The sequence below is a fragment of the Lampris incognitus genome, chromosome 7, assembly GCF_029633865.1.
Source record: "Lampris incognitus isolate fLamInc1 chromosome 7, fLamInc1.hap2, whole genome shotgun sequence".
Taxonomy (NCBI): Eukaryota; Metazoa; Chordata; class Actinopteri; order Lampriformes; family Lampridae; genus Lampris; species Lampris incognitus.
The window spans coordinates 33,784,091-33,798,678 of NC_079217.1; the positions used below are offsets into that span (position 1 = coordinate 33,784,091).

Consider the following 14,588-nt stretch of genomic DNA (forward strand, 5'->3'; position numbering starts at 1 on the left):
TAAGTACCCTTTTTTATTTGACTCTTGCATTCAAGATGCCATAGCAACTGCTGATTTAAGATGCCTTGATTTGTCAAAAAAAAATTCCCGAGCTGGCTCCTCACATGTTCGACACTGCTGTCACGGATAATCATGTTTTTAATCTTATAAAAGTAATCTTGTAATTATTGCAATATACGACTGCATCATCTTGGCAAAGAATGCACTGCAAAGCTAGCTGGCAAGAAGCTGCGAAAACAGCTTTAAAACTTCTAAATGTAAATGTAAGAAGATCATGTTTGCAGAACATGAGAATATGAGACGCTGTTGTTTACAAACAACAGATTGATTGGAAAGTTTAATAGTGTTGCTTGCACATGTAGTGAATTCGGGGGGACAACGCAACCACAGAAATTGCCGCGGCCGGGACGCGAATCCGTATCGCCCGCACCGCAGGAGACATCGCTATCCGCTCGACTAAAGGGTCAGACCCGCGAGCCATGGGCCAGCGTGTCTTCTTATCCATGCACGTTACACACATATAGGTGATCGTAAAGTAGCTTAGTATACTGTCATTTTCTTAGGTAGTGAGCTAGCGTGTTGCAGCGATGGCGAGCAACGGCCTGATGAGGCCAGGACGCACCGCTCTCTCCCTTGCGAGCGGCACGCTGTGTCATTCTTTCACGCACTCGTCTGAGGAGCCAGCTCGGGAAAAACATTTTGACAAATCAAGGCATCTTAAAACAGCAGTTGCTATGCATCTTAAATGCAAGAGTCAAATAAAAAAGGGTACTTACTTGTGAATGTTATGTTATCTGAATTGCCACTCTTTTTCGACCCTGTGCGGTTAGAGCACTGGTATGCGCCGCAACTCAACATTTTAGCTGGCAATTCTAATGCAATTTGATCGCTCTTGGTCTACCTAAAATGGCCGCCAAGTCGCCCATGCCGGCTTCACTTCATATCGTGAGTTGCTCAATCCAGTCTCTCTTTTTTTTTAGATCAGTGATCGGACCCTTTAGTCGACTGATTAACGTTGTCGCTTGCGGTGCGGGAGCCCAAGGTTCGCGTCCTGGCTGTGGCGATTCGCGGGGACGTGAATCCCAAGGGAGGGGGGGCAATGTAACGATCACGGATAACTGGGCTCGGTGGCCCTTGCCTAAGGGGTCAGACGCTTTAGTCGACTGGTTAACGTTATCGCCCGTGGTGCGGGAGAGCTAGGTTCGCGTCTCGGCTGCGGCCGTTCCTGGCGTTCCCCGCAAATTCGCTACGATATGCAATTATCACCATATCAATAAAAAGAAAGCAGGATAATTATTTATTTTGTTGCAAAACAAATATTGTTGTATGGGAGTGCAGGAATGAGGAGACGGAGAGATCGAGTCGAGTCAATTCCGTTTACTCGCCACACATAACAACACCGATACAGCACAATCCCTCGTGGCAACCAGCTAACCGCTAGGCAGCGGCAAACATGTCTCCCGGAAACCCCAAGCAGTGCCTACGTCAGCACTCTAAAATGTCTGCCTTAAAGGAGCAGCAGCCCCTGGTGAATCTACCCTCAAATGTGTATCACCACAGTTGCATATATAGACGGTTCTTCTTAATTTAGCAGATCAGATTTTATTTTTCAAGGTTCAAGTTTTATTTATCACCCTACCACCACCAGCAACAACAACAACCACAATCACTCCAGAAACCACCAATTCCAAAAGGTAAAAAATTATAGCTCCGGGTTTTTCGATGTTACATTGTTGTTCCTGAATGGATCGAGCCTAAACAGTGCAGTGTAAATATAAATGTACAATTTCACCTAATGATGCAAAGGTCAATGCTAATAGAAATTTGGTCAAAAAGCATTAGTTTAAACCCAAGGGTTTTTCCAAGACACTATTGGATGTAAATGCCTTTGTAAAAACAAAAAAAAAGAAAGAAGAAAAGAAACAGACAATGTTGATGGCAAATCTTGCAGAGGAGGAGGGTAAAGCTTCGGTTTGTCACAATTTACAAACCCTGCTACTTGTAACGCATTGAGATGCCAAACACAATGAAGCTCTCAGAGTCCCAGGACATCTTTCTGCACCTCGCAACCCAGCAGGGCATTAGCTGCTTCCACACACTCAGTCAGACATGGGGCTGAAAATAGAAAAGATCATTACCATCACCTTCCTGATAAAGATGTGGGAAAGTTGGTAACTAACTGGTTTGATGGATCAAATGAATAAAGAAGCCTTCACTTGTACCTTTCTGAGCCTGGAGCCATGACACAGCCTTCATAACCAGAAGCTTCCACTCTACCTCAGCCTCCATCTTGAAGCCATGGAGCCAAATCAGAGCCAGAAAGGTGGCCCACACTTCTTGATCGACCTTCTTCCCCCAAACCAAGAGCATGAGATGGAGGAGCCAAATTGGTATGAGAGGAGAAAAAGGAAGAACAATGAAGAGAACACAGTTCAAGGGAATATGGTTAAGGATAGCAGGGCTGGTGTTTAGGGCATTTCAATTCTGATCATCTCTCTTTTTGACAATAACATCAGTAATAATATAACTGTAGTATCAGTGAGAGTATACTATCAATGACCCAATCTGGAATGCAGACCCTAGGATGTTATGCTAGTGAAATTCTTGCTTGTGGGTACATCCTTGTATCACAAGGCTTTTTGTGAAGTTACTGTTTCCTTTCAAGATTACTAGTCAGCCCTTACTTCAAATTCATACTCAACAAAAACTCACCGAAGCAGGTTTTGTATTTGTCACCTCCTCGGTGGTCTTTCCCAGTACAGTAGCCAGAGTTGGCCCAATGATCCAGGAACCAGACGCCTTCTGAAGAGAAATCAACTGCAGCATGGGGTCTTTGTGTTGCTGGGTGGGCTTACGTGATTGGTCTGTTCAAAGACAAAAACATTTTTCTTTAAATCTTTCTTCAGTAGCATGAGTATTGATCAGAAGGTCTGTTTAGTAATTAAATGGTAATCTAAACCATTTTAATCAAGACAACACATGCATTTGAAGTAAATTTTTATTGAATTTGAGTAGCAATATGATGTTAAGCTTTGGCAATAAATGGATATGCTGTATGACAGCTTTCACCTAGAGTGAAAACGATCGACAACATGGTGCACAGTCCCTCATACAGTACATAGAGCAGATTCAGGCAGGTGGGGTGGAGGTCGATGAGCAGTGACAAAGCAACAACGTAGGCATACGTAAGGAGCACAACTGGTTTCCCTCAGTTAAATAGCCAACCCTTAAGCTGGGGTGACAGTGACTGGTGTATGATTAATATGTGGTTTAATATGTGGCTAAGGTGCAATTGTAATAGGGCCAGTTGTGGCCTACTAGCTTTTTGTGTCACATCTGAGCAGGGAGAGCTGCCTGTCTGTTGACGACAGGCATAAGAAATGGTTGTAGGATGTCTTGTCATGGCAGGGGGTATAATTGTTGAGTTCCACCCCCTTCAGCATTAAAGTCCTGTTAGAGGGTTAAACCTGTGTGAAATAGAACAAAGGTTATGATGTAACCCAAGTTCTGCAGTCACAAGCAGAGCCCTATAATCTCGGTCTCTGCTGTTCCATCAGTCGCTAACTATATTAAGTGGATATGACGTGCTATCTGGAGTCCCTTTTCATGGGCCGGACTTGAAAAGGCACAAGTAGGCTCATTCTGATTTGCTGGCTACAAACATGTAAATTTTACTGCACTGAACCACATAGATGCATGCTTAAGCATCAGAGCCCCGCTGGTGGGGTCCGCTTGTGGTCATAGAACCTGGGTTGCAATACTTAATCTTCATTAGAATTTCATGTGACATATCAGGAGGACTATACTGTTTTTTTTAGTCTGATTGAAGTCAACAACTTGAAACAAATCCACCACATTGTGAGGGGAATAATTACAACTGACAAGTGATGTGAAATTCTTTATTTGAAAATATATTTCATCCTGGGGCATCCGGGTAGTGTAGCGGTCTATTCCGTTGCCTACCAACACGGAGATCGCCGGATCGAATCCCCGTGCTACCTCCAGCTTGGTCGGGTGTCCCTACAGAAACAATTGGCCGTGTATGCAGGTGGGAAGCTGGATGTGGGTATGTGTCCTGGTCGCAGCACGAGCGCCTCCTCTGGTCGGTGGGGTGCCTGTTCGGGGTGGGGAGGGAACTGAGGGCAATAGCGTGATCCTCCCACGCCCTACATCCCCCTGGCAAAACTCTTAACTGTTGGTGGGCCAGTAGGGAGCAGTCTTCCCACTTGTTCTAAACAACAAATATCAAAAATCGCAGTGCCCCGGTAGAGTGACTGGAACACTGTGCCATAGGAGATGCTGTCCTTCGGAAGAGATGTTAAATGGGCTCGGCTAGTACCTGAGATGGGAGACCCCTCGGTAAAATGAGTTGCTGTCGGAAGTGGTGTTGGTGGGCCAGTAGGGAGCAGTCTTCCCGCTTGTCCTAAACAACAAATATCAAAAATCGCAGTGCCCCGGTAGAGTGACTGGGACACTGTGCTGTAGGAGATGCTGTCCTTCGGAAGAGATGTTAAACCGAGGTCCTGGCTCATTGTGGTCATAAAGATCCCATGGCACTTATCGCAAAGAATAAGGGGTTCCCTGATGTACTGGCAAAAATTCCCAACCTGGCTCTGGCCACATAATCATCACTTTTGACTTACTTTTTAATTATACAGATTATTGAGGGGACTCTATAACTTTTTGCTGAATGACAGTGTTTCACACATGCTGCAAAATCCTTTAATTTGATACTTACCAGAGCTGGAGGAAAACTTTCTGGATCTCATATCACAACTGCCCATCATGTACAGGTTGCCGATATCACTGCACGTACCTTAAAAACAACAACACAAAAAAAACACCAAGTTAAACAAGTCAAGGGAGGAAAAATATTGAAAAACACTGAATCTGTGTAACGATTTAACTTCTTTACAATAAAGATCAAAGGGTACATGCATTGTTTATAATACGCAAAAGTACGTCACATCATGATTATGAATTTGAATGAAAAAAAATTAATTGGTAACATATATTCCAGAATTCTTTCTGAGTGTATTAAAGGTCCATCATCTCTCTCTCTCTCTCTCTCTCTCTCTCTCTCTCTCTCTCTCTCTCTCTCTCTCTCTCTCTCTCTCTCTCTCTCTCTCTCTCTCTCTCTCTCTCTCTCTCTCTCTCACACACACACACACACAGAGTTATTTATCCTTTTTCTAGGTAGAAATCAGTGACAAACTGGACTGTAACTACTTATTTCAGTGGTGAGAAACTTGAGTGTTTAAAAAAAGTGAGTTTTTAATGTGCATTAGTGGTCAAGAAAAACAGTATTTACTTCCGAGCCAAACGAGTTTTTATCATTGAAATATTGCTGAGGTGTACCAGACTCTCTGTACTTCATTGGGTTTTCTCCTCTTAAACCCTATCTGGAAATGATTAGTGCACTTTCTAAATCTGTTTGGTATCTCATCCTCCTATAGGAGAGCGCTCTCTAGCAGTTGAATTACAGAAGCTGAAGTCGCCACGTCTGTTTGAGACAGACCCGGACAGTGCAGCGACACCTGGAAGCTCCCCGACCCCCCCATAAGCTGCTGCGTGTCACAGATCCAGAATTCTCGCTTTCTTCCTTGAAAAGACGACCCCCTGCTCTTCGCTGACTAGCTTCTGTCTCCTGTTGAACTGTTCTCAAATGAGCCGTCCAGGTTCTAGTCGGTTTTCTCTCTCTGACCATTCAATCAGCACGTCAAGGCGGATGTTCTGGTTCTTTTCAGAGTCTTTCGAAGTAATGCTGTTAGCTTACGCAATGCAGCAAGCTACCTTTTGCTAGCATTGCGGCTTACCCCTGCTTGTTACATTTTTCTTTCCCTTTAGTCTTCCAGTATTGCATTTCTCTCAAGCTCGAGGACTAAAGCCAGAAAGATGAATGAGCTATCATCTCGCCTTTGCCCGGGCGCATGTGGCTCCTACATATCAGGGAAAAACCCACATCCCTACTGCATCGTATGCATGGGAGGTAAGCATGCTGAAACATCGCATGCTAACCCCGAGTCATGTCAGCATTGCAAGTCTTCATCAACCAAGCTGCTTGAGAGATGTTTACATGTTGCTGCCCCCTCAAATCAAAAGACATGCATGTTAGGGTTAATACTCCTGCTGGTGCCCCTGACCAAGGCAATGGAAAGAAGAACTGGAGTTGGTCCCCGGGTGCTACAGCTGCCCACTGATCCTATACAATAGGATGGGTTAAATGCAGAAGACAAATCCGTTGTAAGAATACAATTTGTTGTAACAATCTACTACTTTCGGCTGCTTTCATTAGGGGTCACCACAGCGGATCATCCGTTTCCATTTATTCCTGTCCTCTGCATCTTCCTCTGTCACACCAGCCACCTGCATGTCCTATCTCACTACATCTATAAACCTCCTCTCTGGCCTTCCTATTTTCCTCTTCCCTGGCAGCTCCATATTCAGCATCCTTCTCCCAAAATAGCCAGCATCTCTCCATGTCCAAACCATCTCAATCTTGCCTGTCTTGCTTTGTCTCCAAACCGTCCAACCTGAGCTGTATATACTCGTTCCTAATCATGTCCTCCTTCATCACTTCCAATGAAAATCTTATCTTGTAACAACACAATGACAAAATAAAGCGACTTTCTATTTTTTCCTTAAAAAGAGGGACCCGGCCCTCTCTGGCTCTTGCACTTCTCCCAAAAGACAGGCTGTAGCTATTCATCCTCTACGGGAGCAATATTAGGGATGCCACCGACTTTCATTACATTACATTACAGTCATTTAGCCGACGCTCTAATCCAAAGTGAGTTACAATAAGTGCATTTAACGTAGGAAATCAGGTGAACTACTTGTCGTCAGAGGTCATAAGTGCATCTTCTCTCTAAATGAGCATCTAAGAGCAAAACCAGTGCTTAAGTAAAAGTGCAAGAAAGAGTTTTTTTTTTCAAACGAGTGAATACAGTAAGTGCTAAGAGCAAGTAACAGGGTAGTAGTTCTTGAAGAGGTAAGTTTTCAACAAGTGCAGGAAGATGGGCGGCGACTCTCCTGTCCTGACATCAGTAGGGAGTTCATTCCACCACTGTGGGGCCAGGACAGAGAAGAGCCGTGACCGGGTCGATTGGCAGCAGGGGCCTCTGAGCGACGGGGCAACCAGGTGTCCCAAGGTAGCAGAGCGAAGTGGTCGAGCAGGGGTGTAGGGCTTGACCATGGCTTGGAGATAGGCAGGAGCTGTTCCTTTCGCTGCCCTGTAGGCTAGCACCAGAGTCTTAAACTGGATGCAAGCAGCTACTGGGAGCCAGTGTAGGGACATGAGAAGGGGAGTTGTGTGGGAGAACTTAGGGCGGTTGAACACCAGACGAGCTGCAGCTTTCTGAACAAGCTCCAGAGGTCTGTTGGCCGACGCCGGGGCACCAAAAAGGAGGGAGTTGCTGTAGTCCAGCCGGGAGATGACCAGAGCCTGGATGAGCACCTGTGTCGTCTCGTCGGTGAGGAATGGGCGAATCCTCCTGATGTTATATAGGAGAAATCTGCAGGAGCCAGCAACCGATGCAACATTTGCAGCGAACTACAGTTGGTCATCCAGGATCACACCCAGATTCCTCACAGTCCGAGATGGCGTCACCACGGTGTTGTCAATGATGATGGCCAGGTCTCAGTGTGGACAACCTTTCCCCCGGGAGCAACATCAGCTCTGTCTTGTCCAGATTGAGCTTCAGGTTGTGTGTCCTCCACTGTTAAGGCAGATTATACTGTCAGCCATACCAACATGTACCTTGGCTCTGCCAAATGATGGAAGCTAATCAGATATGGGCTTGGCTAGTACTTGGATGGGAGACCTCCCAAGAAAACAGAGTTACTGCCAGAAATGGTGTTGGTGGCCCAGTAGAGGGCAGTCTTCCCTCTGCTCCTAATAAAATAAAAAAATAAAAAATCGTTCTGCCCCAGTGCAGTGACGGGGCCAATGTGCTCTAGCAGATGCCGTCCTTCGGATGAGACGACACGTTAAACCGAGGTCCTGGTGGTCATTAAAGATCCCATGGCACTTACCGCAAAGAGTAGGGGGTTCCCCGGTGTCTTGGCAAAAATTCCCAAACTTGCTCTCTCCATCTCGCCACTTAATCATCCCCCCATGTCATTGGCTCAATGATTCCTCCCTGTCCACCTCAAGTTTATGTGGTGAGTATTCTGGTGCAAAATGGCTACCCAGGTGGGTGCTACACATTGGTGGTGGTTGAAGTGAGTTGCCCCCTTCAATGTGATGCGCTTTGGGTGTCTAGAAAAGGGCTATACAGCGTTTTTTTCGAAACCGTCAATGGTGTTGAGTGCTCGACTAATGAGGAGCGCAATATCAACACGGATACATATAGCAGCTGATGAGTGCGAGACGCACGAAACAGACCTGTACTGCTATGCATTAAAATCGGTTTTCCTGTATCCGTGTTGATATATATATATAATAATAATAATAATAATTATTATTATTATTATTATTATCATTATTATTATTATTATTATTATTGGGCGGCACGGTGGCGCAGTGGTTAGCGTGGTCGCCTCACAGCAAGAAGGTTCTGGGTCGAGCCCCGGGGTAGTCCAACCTTGGTGGTTGTCCCGGGTCGTCCTCCGGGTGCTCCGGTTTCCTCCCACATCCAGGTCAGGTGAATCGGCCATACTAAATTGCCCCTAGGTATGTGTGTGTGTGTGTGTGTGTGTGTGTGTGTGTGTGTGTGTGTGTGTGTGTGTGTGTGTGTGTGTGTGTGTGTGTGTGTGTGTGTGTTACAGCCCTGTGTGATGGCCTGGCAGCCTGTCCGATGGCCTGGCAGCCTGTCCAGGGTGTCTCCCCGCCTACCGCCCAATGACTGCTGGGATAGGCTCCAGCATCCCCGCGACCCTGAGAGCAGGATAAGCGGTTCGGGTAATGGATGGATTATTATTATTATTTGTATTATTATTACCAAACTACCAGAGGTGTGCGGGCTAAAGGCAGGTAAGGAGGACAAAGATGTGGTTTTCGACATCCCAACACAGGACACCAAGGAGGATGATGAAGATTGTGAGGGTTCCTAGTGTTTTCTCCCTTTTTTCCTCCTTGTTGTCTGTGCTGCTGGTCCCTCCCTCTTCTGTCTGTCTAGAGGTTGGCCGGGAGCTGGGCGGGGCTGGGGCTAATCACCTGCACACCTGTCTTCTATCAAGCATCATCAGTCACCTACTCTCCTGGTCCATAAAACCTGGTTCATTCTCCAGATCGTCTGCTTACCTTTGTGGTAGTTGCATTGGCTCTTTGTTTGCGTTTATCTCTGTGCCAGCCGTGTGCTTCGTACTCCCTTTCTTAGTCCATGGGCCAGACAATATTTCGGTACACTCAAGGTGGCAAAACTTACTTATAATTTTTGAAAGGATCCATGTCTGTAGATGATATTTTGGTATGATAACCATTCCTGAGTGGCAGCTGTATCACAGTTATCAGCTCATGAAGTTAACCACCCGCTAAACTAAATTGCATTTTAGACGCTGGTGCATATCCTGGTTTAGCCTCATGGTCAGGACATTTTTCAATGTTCTATAATATTGTCTTTGGTATCATTTTAAAGGGGACCTTCTTAGCTTTCATTCAAGCCCTGTTGTGGATATTTCTCACAAATATAGAGGTCACTTGAGCTCTTCAACCCGTCAATAACACACATCTTTCTGCAATTTTCGCCTAAACTATATACTTTCTTTTAGCCCTGTGGCATCTAGGAATATCAGGGACACAAAACACAAAAACTGGAATACTCACAGGACTGTAAAGATTCAGGAAATGTATAATATACCCATACTATTTCATTGTGTGAGGTGATTGTAAGCCTTAAATTTCTGAGAACTAGACCAAAGCCAGTTAGGTCACAAACTGGTCTCTATACATTTGTTTAAATACACAATCAAAATACATGATAAAAAGGAATACCATAGTGAGGTAATGAACTATTTTAATATTTTAAACAACATTGACATTTACATATACTTAGTCAATGATACATGTAATCCCATATCATTAGTGGGTATATGTAATGGTAATGGGTAGGGTAATGGGTATATGTGAATATGGTTACATTATTGTTATCAAGCTCTGGGTAACCAAGTCCAGAATCAACATCCTGTGCATCAATAGACTACTACCACAGTAATACCATCAGAATCATCACACTGTCATTCATCAAACTGCTCGTTTCTCTCATCATCTGACTCCCCAAGTTCAAAGTCCAGTTCTGGACCATCCTGCTGTTTTTGGTTACTGCAGGTCTGTAACCTGCACATGTCTGTGCATGGAAGTCCATTTGACAGGCACATGCAGCTTGGCATTTTGCATGAATGCACACACTTGCATGTTAGCATTTCCAAGACCACATCTGGTGCAGGTGGGGAGCGCATCCAGTAAATGGCCAGCTTGCCTTCAGCGTCTGTCCATCCATACTCAGTAGGGCTTGGCACCACAGGGTTAGCCTGCAGACAGCACTTCCATATTGCTGCCTGATAGTTGGCTCGTTGAACATGCATAAAGAGACAGTCTCTACATGGTGGCAGCTGGCTGGACTCAACCTCTCCCCTTTTGGTGCAGAAGAGCTGGTAACGCAGTTTGTTCACCTCAGCAGTGCTGCTATTAGCAACATACATTCGACAGGTGAACTGCTCAATTTTCTGGAACAGCTCATCACTCACATTCCATGTCTGTCCCAGCTGACTAAAAGTCTCTTGGCAGGAAGTGTGCTTTTTCACTATCTTCAGGGCATTCAGCTTCCCTCGACCAGCGAATGCACTGACAGTGTCGCAGCCTGTGAAGGCATGTAAGCCAATTAGGCTGTCACAGATGCTGTCTCCAAGTGAACTTGCCAGTTTGGTGATGTCGACAAACCGTGTGCGGTTCTGAGTCCCACACTTCTGGTAGATGGGACAGGTGATGTCCCTCTGGAAGCCAAGACAAAGCACCATGACATCAGTGTCCTCAGCTGTGATGATAACTGACTTTGAGCCCGCATTTGCTGCATGCAATGCATGCAGGAGCAGACGGGTGTCAGCTTCTTCATGTGTGGAGTGCAGTTCTGCTGCTTCCTCACACCCATCTTCTGTCAACTTGTAGCAGGTTTCCTCACAGGTCATGTACAACACCTTGCCATGCAGCATAGCTCTGTATCGTGGGAGTTTCCACTCTTCCACCAGAAACTTGATGAGACTGGTCTTGTTGGAGGAACTGCACAGAAATTTTCTCCACTGCTGGACGTGGTGTCCTCCTGCAAGATTCTTGTACTGGAGAGTGATGTCTCCACCCCGGTTCAGTCGTTCAGCATCTTTGATCGAAGTCTGGTGATAGACATCAAAAACAACATCAATCCTCCCACTCTGTGCTCCCTCATGGAGGACCTGGGTCAAGGCTGACTCTGCCACCTGTGCAAAGGTTTTGTTGTTGCCATTCATTTTTTGGACCAGGCTCATCCCATCAATGATGGAAGTAGATGGGATTGGGATGTCTTCTGCAGGAGATACATTCTTTTCAAGCTCTCTGGCAAGTGCAGCCTTGTTTGTTTTTCGTAAGGACCCATCAGCATTTGCCAGTGCCCATGGTAGTGGGCCCAATGAGTAGGCAAGGACATCCTTCAGATTCACCTTCCTGCTTTCAGCCACCAGGATCATGTGACTGAAAAGGTTTCTTTCTGCCTTCAGAACCACATCCTGTGCTTTCTTTCCATGAGCTTGTTTTGTGCTGACATTGGAGAATGTTTTCAGACTTTGCTTGGTCATCTTGTCGTGGAATTTCACAGGTGGTGGGTCTGCATCTAACCTTGTTTGCTGGAATGCTTGGTAGGCCTCTTCTCCTTTCTCAAGAGCTCTCAAGAGATCTATGGTCACATCAGGTGGAGCCATGTTGCCAGTGGAGAGGCTAACCAAATCAATCTCATCAGGGGACATAGGATTGAGCCAGTTATTCTCCATAAGGTCCATGAGAGACTGGACATCTGCTTCATCTCTCTTGATCCTTGGACTCTGTAGATCTGGATGAGACCATTTGCACCTGCCTTGACCTGTCAGGTCTCTCAGCTGTCTGAGGTACATGCTTCTATACTCAGCTGTGAGATAATATTTGGTCACAGCTCCTGGCTTCAAGCTGAATCCCTTTGTCCCTCCAGCTGTTTGGGTGTCTTTGTTCACCGTTTCTTCTATAGCTTGGTCAACAGGGATTCGGCCAAAGGGATTGGTGGAGCCCAGTTGGACTGAGAAGCCTCCTTCCATGAATTCTGTGTACACATCTGGGTGTGTGATGGGCAGCTCAGACATCTGGGCGTAGTAGTAGGGGAGGTAGCGTGCATAATTCATCCTGTCATAAGCAAAGCACCATGGGATCATTGCTCGAATGCTAGCCAAGTGTAGCATCCAGTCTCCCTCTCTGGATGCTTGGATGAGCCCCAACAAGATTTCAACCATGTCCAAATAGGACATCCAGAAGTTCGAGAGGCTGCCGTTTCCACCTCTAAGGAACTCACGGTAGACTTCAAATAGATCCATGATGCGTGTACAAGAGCTGTTCTCGAGGACCTCCTTCAAAGCATGTTGTGAGACTTCTTTCCCAAGGCTGTCAATGGTCTTCAGTGTCTCATTCAGGTGAACCATGTCATTCCTGTGAGTTTCTTCCAACCAGGACAGGAAACCATTCAAGGTCAGTCGCATGAGAGCCTCATACAGGAGCTTGTGTAGTCGCACTGCCCTGTTGTACTTGCGGCCATCCATAACACCAGCAATTGAGCCTTCTGCAATCATGCCAGACTCAATGCAGAGGTCTTTGAGTCCAGCATCTTGGAAACGCTTTCCTATTATTGCCAGCAGTGTGCAGATGGTGTGGAATACCCCAAGCCTAACGATGATATTATGGAACTTGTCATGGTGTTTCCATGTGATCTCGACAGCCTTCGCATACAGGGCTTGGTCAAAGACACAGACAATCTTCCTCAGGCCTAAGCACTGCATGATGCTCAGTGACTGGTTAAGCACCTCGTTGACAGTAGACATTTGTGTCGCTGGAGCATTGATGGTAGGCAGATAGCCTATATTGTCGGGGATGACCGTCATCTCTCCTCGAGTCAGGATGTTGAAGCCTGTCCAGCTGCTGACTGACTGTTCTTCTTGTTGTGACATGCGTGCTAGGACCCAAAGAAGGTTTTTCTCTCTGGCAAGCTTAGTATTGGCTGCAGTATCGGCATCTGACTTTTTGCTTTGTGGTGGCCCTACCCGTTGTCCAGCATTGTAAGTTGGTAACATTGGTGGGGGTCCATCAATGCTTCTCTTCTTTGTTTTGGGAACAGTGGGCATGGGTTGGACAGGAAGTGGGTTGACTGGCTTTGCTTGCACAGCAATCCCATTGACTCTGTGAGATGTTCCCTCACCACTGACAGTTTCTTCAAGACGGTCGATATTGTCCCAGGCTAAAGTTGTGAATATGCCAGGATGGATGTTAGCTGGAAGGGCAATGCCACTCCCTGATGATGAGAGTTTCTGGAGACACAGGGCAGTGTTGATCTCTTCCATCTGTGAATAGGACACACTGTGACCAAGTCGGTTGAGGATGTTTATCAACTCTACATTTCCTGTCAACGATTTGACACTGAATGGCAGAACAATGTGCTCGGAAGGCTTGGTATTTCCACATGTCACTGCATATACTATGTCATGGCCAAATGACTGCAGAAGGCACTGCACTCTCTGGGATGCATGATCAGGATCATTTGAGCCTGTGAGTAGAGAGTACAGGAAGATAATGAGCGACTCTGGAATGGTAGGACATTCTGCTTCTGGTTTGACTTCAGGTGGCCAGGTTTGAGGAACATCTTGACTTTTAATGTCTGCTCTCAATTTGATGGCTGCTTTGGCTATAACATCTTGTGCACTGACACTTTTCAGGGTCTGCAGCTCCCTTTTGAGAGACTGATTTTCTTTGGCAAGTTCCCTCATGGACAAGTTATCGGGATAGAGGAGGGATTTTCCTTTCTCATCAGGGAATATCTGCAAGGCTCCAGCAAACTCACTCTCCAGGTTTCGCCTTATGTGCTTCTTGGTTGATTCCTTGACTTGGGCAATGCCTTGGGAGTTCATTGAAGCTACCAGTCTAGAAGAGAGATCAGTCATTGTCATCACTTGAGGATTGCCAAAAAGCTCCATCCTGATGAAGAGGAACAGCTCATTGTATGCCTTATTCACAGCAGCTTCATACTGGGCTGCAGCATCATCATCTTCATTGCTGGCAACCTCTCCTTTGGAAACCTCTTCTTTGGTGTAAAGTCTATAGCATGACCTGTGGTAGTGCCCTTCAGCTGCTACAAGGTCTCTACTCACAATGGCAAGGATTCTGCTGTCCCTTTTCTTTGTGGCTGCACTCCTGATCTTTGCATCAGCTCGCAGTTCTCGACACTGCACCAGTACTTCTCTCGTATTCTGTCTCTTGGAATATTTGCTGTTTTTCTGACAAAATATGCACTCTGCATCATAAGTCCTAGATGTACTTGGAGCATGTCGAGCTACTCTCTTAGATTGTTTCTCTTCAGCAGAGACACAACTTTTCTTTTCTTTTGCAAGGA

General features: G+C 45.9%; 1 protein-coding gene across 3 annotated transcripts in view; it reads right to left on the minus strand.

The window, feature by feature from the left end:
• Positions 1-1,362: 1,362 nt before the first annotated feature.
• LOC130115525 (von Willebrand factor A domain-containing protein 5A-like) overlaps positions 1,363-14,588 on the minus strand; it is a 42,517-nt gene continuing 29,291 nt past the window's right edge. For 2 of the 3 annotated variants that reach the window (XM_056283220.1, XM_056283219.1), the window contains exons 16-19: positions 4,739-4,816; positions 2,713-2,864; positions 2,223-2,349; positions 1,363-2,115 (exon numbers count right to left, since the gene is read on the minus strand). In XM_056283220.1, the coding sequence (XP_056139195.1) occupies positions 2,036-2,115; positions 2,223-2,349; positions 2,713-2,864; positions 4,739-4,816 (437 nt within the window). In that variant the 3' untranslated portion in view covers positions 1,363-2,035. The remainder of the gene's footprint in view (positions 2,116-2,222; positions 2,350-2,712; positions 2,865-4,738; positions 4,817-14,588) is intronic. The other variant, XM_056283222.1, reaches the window with a different exon arrangement.